General features: G+C 45.3%; 1 protein-coding gene across 1 annotated transcript; it reads left to right on the top strand.

The window, feature by feature from the left end:
• Nucleotides 1-594: 594 nt before the first annotated feature.
• srsf5a (serine and arginine rich splicing factor 5a) lies at nucleotides 595-5,197 on the top strand. Its single transcript, XM_048270906.1, is given in 10 exon segments — nucleotides 595-668; nucleotides 1,619-1,756; nucleotides 1,842-1,912; nucleotides 2,019-2,165; nucleotides 2,305-2,374; nucleotides 3,974-4,047; nucleotides 4,385-4,492; nucleotides 4,798-4,910; nucleotides 4,913-4,989; nucleotides 4,992-5,197. Coding segments are annotated over 9 exon segments (921 nt in total). The 5' UTR covers nucleotides 595-668; nucleotides 1,619-1,630; the 3' UTR covers nucleotides 5,127-5,197.
• The last annotated feature ends 742 nt before the right edge of the window (nucleotides 5,198-5,939 follow it).

Raw genomic sequence — 5,939 nt, 5'->3', positions numbered from 1 at the left:
TTTCAGTCGCTTTGTCATTTTTAATGATCAGTTGTGAAGCTTTATTTAGGCTAGCCTACTACACATGGAATTATGGAGTGAACTTTACAAAATAGGTAACACACGTGTAGGCCTGTCAGCTTGAAAAGATTGAAAATGTTTCCTGTGATTTTCAGTGGGTATAGTCTTCATACTTGCTTGGGTGTGCCAATATCCCAACCCCCTTATGAAAAATAACTAGGCTATAGCCTAAATAATACTATAAGATTTCTATAGTAATATTTGGTAGGCTAATGTAGGCTATTCTTCTTTGTTTTGAAATACTTATCCTCACCCTCTATAGGCCTACACAAGCCTATACACTTCACACACCTGTAACATTAAGCCTAGGTTAGGCCTACTATAATATTTTGTCACAAAATACTGTACAAAACATCTTTCATAAGGGCCAGCCATTAGGCCCACTGGCATGGGCATATTTTGTATGCTTTTACACAGTAGGCCTTCACACTTAGAAACAATAAAAAACACAATTCAAGGACAAGGAGTTAGTCAAATAGCTGAGAAGTTGAGAACACGCCCTCAACCCCCCTACATATAAGGAGGCTACGAGCATGCATTCGCCCAACATTTCCTGTTTGTCAGAGTTGCAGAGAAACGCCATTTTGTCTTTACGAGCGAGCAGCAAGGTGAGTGACATCGTGGCCCTAAACTTCCATGGTTCTGTTTTCATGTTATTACTCATATACAGCATAGTACTAGGTAGTGTAGAGAATGTTCGTGTATACAAAGGAGGTAATCGCTAATATAGATAATATTGGGGAAAAAACATCCGATTAAGGTAACCTAACACCATCGAAGCCTGGACAGCTGGCGAGCTAACACGTTTTTAACAGGCTTTCAACCATGGCTAGCTAGCTATCGCGATTTTTTTTTCTGACGAAGGGCCAACTAGAACACGCAGTTATTTTCACAATCAAGCTTCGAAGGATGTGCATCAAATGCAGAATGTTTTTAATTACCGATGCCCATTATAGTGATATGATCACATCAGTGTACAATTACAAACGTTTACTACCGTACTCCCGTGTAGCAGCTAATGTTAACGTGTCGTGTGCTGATTTTGCTATCGCCATGCTAGCTATCCAAGTTGCTAGGCACTTGATATTCGCTTGAAAACTTGTCCTCGAATTTAGTTTCCACGTTGGGAAATCACTCCCACTTACTCATACAGTATTACAATGTAGAAGGGATAGGTTTTGGGTAAATTTCGATACTGCGTCCGATTACCACTTCTCGCTAGCATGGCTTACTATCTAGTGTTTACTAGCTTACTGCTAACAGGTCTAATAAGTAAACGGGCTCTGCTGCTAACGTTAGCGAGCTAGCAAACAAGATGGTCTCTTTAACGGCTGTAGTGGGTTATCAGCCAGCTTTGCTTCGAAGTTAGTGGTTAATAATAAACTCGCGCAGTGGTCAAAGGTTTTGCTTTGTTTTAGTCCCTAGAAACCACCACAGCATTTTTTTCACTTATCAAAAATGTTATAATTTTCTTCCCTAATTTTAATTTTTTTCAAGTGCAAAGACGACACATTCTGTTCTCAAGTAGACAAATTTTGCCGTTGTTTCCCGTATTTAGGAACTTGTAACCATGAGTGGATGTCGAGTGTTCATTGGTCGCCTGAGCCCTCACGCCCGTGAAAGAGACGTGGAAAAGTTTTTCAAAGGGTACGGCAGAATACGGGAGATCAATCTGAAGAATGGATTTGGGTTTGTGGTAAGTTATTTCTTTTAACCTCGGGTTTTTGCTGTACCATTGGCCGTTGAAAGGAAATTAATCTTGTTTGCATGCATGTTTATAGGAATTCGATGATCACAGGGATGCAGATGATGCTGTTTATGAGCTGAACGGCAAGGAGCTGTGCAGCGAGAGGTATAAACCACCTTTCTGTGTAATAGTTGGACTGTGTAAATAAATGTAAAGGCCAGATTGGTCAGGGGTCAGAAACAAGAGTGTGACTGGACGTTTTTGTTTGCAGGGTCACCATTGAGCATGCCCGGTCTCGTAGAGGAAGAGGAGGTGGTCCTGGAATGGGTGGCGGTGGAGGCGGCGGCGGTGGCGGCAGCGGACGGTTCTCCCCTCGCTTTGGAGGTGGCTATCGCCAGTCTCGTAGTGGAGGTTCCAGGTATGCCATCTGTTTAATAGTATGGTTGTCTTTTAAAATATGATACTTTCTTTGACTCTCGTTAGACAGTCTCTCAGTCGGTATTCAGACCTGGTGACTGGGCACCTCCGTTAAGGTTATGTTGACTGTTTAATTACAGGTATGGTCCACCTGTTCGCACTGAGCACCGCATCGTCGTGGAGAACCTCTCGTCTCGGATCAGTTGGCAGGTGAGCAGGATGTGTCCCCCAGGTTGTCTCCTTGGAGAATTGCCCCATTGCTTGCTACTTTTCATTATGACACATGAACACCTTTAGTGATCTGTACAAGTTGACTCCCTTTTTTCTAGTTATGGATTAGGTGAAGGTAAAAGTGCTGTGGTTCATTGCAATGCTATCCACAAAGTATGGTAATTCCGCCCCTTTGCCATTTCTTGTCATTACAGTGAACCCAGTAATGTTTACTAAACTTCACCTTCACCCACCTTTATACTTGTATCATTCAAAAAAAAAGGGAGAACAAATTCCTAGAAACATCCTAGTTTTAAAAAGGCAGAAAGAAAAAGCAAATTAAGTCTTAATGCTGAATGGTTTTATCTAATCAAGTACATTTTTTTTGAAACCTTTTCTTTTTGAACAGCTGCTCTTGTCTGGTTCTTAATAACGGAGTGGCATGCACTGCCCCCAGGGAGAGGAGGGGTCTGGTGGGCATAGTCCTCTGCTGGTTGTTCTCAATAGTGCCCCTATGGTGCCTCGCCCGCGGTTGCCGCTGGTCTAGAGTGGGTCTCGGCGGGGCCTCCCCCTACAGTAGCACAGGATAGCCTTAGAGGAGGGTCCGCAGGCTGGCGACTCCAACTGCTGTATCCGCTGTACTCCCCCCTACTTGAGTCCAGCACGCTTCCCTCCCCCCCACTCTCAGCGCACTCTTCCGTTTGGGTCTTGTATCTGGTGCTGACGAAGCCTGGGCAGGGGGGCAGTGAAGCAGGCGTGGGCTCACAACCCCGCTGCACCTGCCCCCGGTGCCCCCCACTACTACTACTACTACTACTACTTGCTCTCTCTGGTGGTTCCTTACTTATGGAGGCCCGGATGGCTGTGGTCGTTTCTCAAGGGCTTAACACTGCGTTGGTTCGCTCCCCATTTGCTAATTGGACAAGTGGCTCTTTGCTAATGTCTCCTGTGGTTTGGACACGGTAAGTAGCACTGCGCTCATGTGGAGGGGTTTGGTGTTTAAAAAGGGTGGCTAGGGTAGTCAGGGCACGAAAGGGGAGAATGGGGTTCAGTTTTGAGGGTGTTTTTCCTAATAAATGTACTATATTTAAAAGAGGATCATGTTCATGTGAACCCTATTCAAAGCAAAACAAAAAACACACCTTATAACCAAAGTGTGTGCAAATTTTTTTTTTGTTTTGTTTTTAAAGTCTTTATCCATAACACCCTCTCAGTAGAAAACAACTTTAAAAATCTAGACATAGTTGTAGTGTAGACAAGTTGCCATTTCACCACAAACCCACTATGGATGTCCATCTGCAATGAACACCACGCACCCACATAGAGCAACCAATTTGCTGCCTTCGTTTCAATTTCTACAATATAAGTGTGCTTTCCTCTCTTTGAAGAGGAGCAGTAGATTTTGTCCCAGACGCTGGCGAGGTTCTTCCTACATGAGCACGGATTATTGTTGCACAATGGGGGAATGCATTAGTAGATGTCATCGTACATGTTTGTGACTTGTGTACATGTGTGTGTGTCTTGCCTGCGTATACTGTGTATGCACGTGTGTGTGTGTGTTGCGAGTCGTTGCTGACTTTGTTTTGCGCCTCATCGCAGGACCTGAAAGATGTGATGAGAAAAGTCGGGGAGGTGACATTTGTGGACGCCCACAGACCCAAACAGAACGAAGGGTGAGCATCCATTTAAAACTAAATGTCTACATGAACTTAATACATTTTTAGCTCATTACAATGTACCTAGACAAGGGCTTTGATGGTTCTACTCAAGTTGATGACCTTGCATCTTCAAGCAGTTTCCTTAGAATTTTGCGACATTCAAATCTGTGGTAACTGTTTTTTTGCATGGTGGCCATGACGTGCCATTGAAATGTCAGGGCAGACCTGAATGATCTCTAAATCTGTTGCCCTAATGTTACATACTGGCAATTGTGTGGGATGGGTTGTCATGTCCAGTTGTCTGACTGGTGTTTTTTTTTTTTTTCTTTTTTTTTTCTCCCTGTCTTTGTAGTGTGGTTGAGTTTGCCTCTCACAGCGACATGAAGAACGCCCTCGACAAACTCAATGGAACCGAGTTGAACGGACGCAAACTCAAGCTCTACGAGGATCGCAAGAGGAAGTGAGTTGCCCAGCCTTTTGCTTCGTAGGCAGTTTGGTGTTTGTGTTTCATTGTTGTCCTCTCTAATGTCACATCCTGGCCTTGGAATTGAGTTGACCCTGCTAGTTGTAGTGGTGTTTTTTTTTTTTTTTTTTTAAACTGGTTTTGGTGAGGCCTCCCTTGCCTGTATGCTATTTAGTATTTTAATGTAGTACATACTTAACTGTATACAATAAAGGTTGCAGTACAACGTTTAACTAATTGGCCCTTCTCTCCCTCTCCCTCTCTCTCTCTCCCTCTCCCTCCCTCCCTCCCTCCCTCTCCAGTCGTAGCCGGAGCAGCTCTAGGTCCCGCAGCTACTCGCGCTCTCGTTCGCCCCGCTCCCGCTCCAAGTCCCCGAGCCGCAGCCGCAGCAGGAACCGCTCCCGCTCCAACCGCTCCCGCGCAGCCGCTCCCGCTCTGCCAGCCGCTCCCCGGACAAGAAGCCGTCCGCCAGCCGCAACGACGCCCGCCCCGCTCGGTGTCCCGCTCCCGGTCTCGTTCACGCTCAGTCACGCCCGTCCCCGAGCGCAAGGTGTCCCGCTCTCGCTCTCGCTCCCGCTCCAGGTCCCGCACGCCCCGCTCACGCTCGGCCTCCGTGGAGAGCCAGCACTGATGGGCGACGGAGAGAGTGTGTATGTGTGTGTGTGTGTATGCGTGTGCGTGAGAAAGTTTGGCAGAAGTGTTGATCTCTGTGTGTGTGCGTGTGAGGGGGTGAGGATGAACTGAAGACCAGAGACCATGATTGTGGCTCACTCCTGGATTGCGGGGTGGGTCAGTTTGAGTAGAATGTTGTGGGAGGTGAAGCCCCCGGCTCTGTTATTTTCCTCTTGTAGCCCTATGTGTGTGTTATGGCTCTCGGCCTCACTGTTGGACTGCAAGCTCCTGCCATGTCATCCTGTTTGGGTGATAACCACCCACCAAGATTTGCTTTTTATTTTTTACCCCCTCGCTGCGGTGATCCGTTTTGACCTTAAACTGAGGAAAGATTCATTTCTTTGTGTTGCTTCCCCCCTCTCTTCCTGTCTGTGTAGGATTTTGTTTTCAATTTCTCCTGCAGGTTGTTTTATTTGTACTCTTGAGTGGATGACGTGTGTGTGTGTGTGGCATGATTTGTCATCCAGTCTTTGATTCCACATCTTCCTTAGAAGCTCCTGGACTTGGCTTCCTGCAGTCTTGCCTCTTATAGGCATTGTGGGTAGTGTAAACATGTATTTGTGCACACAAGCACTATTGTAAGACTGTCCTGCTTTTTTTTTTTTTTTTTTTTTTTTTTTTTTTAAATATATATAAACCTTTGTTTAGTCTTAAAGTTATGAGAAATTTAAGTGGGGATGCACTTAATGATTCTTTTTGTTTTATGAAAGATGAGGTTGATTTTGAGTAATGCTGTGTGGGCATCTCTACACCACATTTAATTGTTCTTGTG

The sequence above is a fragment of the Alosa alosa genome, chromosome 19 (assembly GCF_017589495.1).
Source record: "Alosa alosa isolate M-15738 ecotype Scorff River chromosome 19, AALO_Geno_1.1, whole genome shotgun sequence".
NCBI classification, from domain to species: domain Eukaryota; kingdom Metazoa; phylum Chordata; class Actinopteri; order Clupeiformes; family Clupeidae; genus Alosa; species Alosa alosa.
Note: the sequence above shows the minus strand (reverse complement) of the source record. Positions and strands in the feature narration are given on the sequence as shown.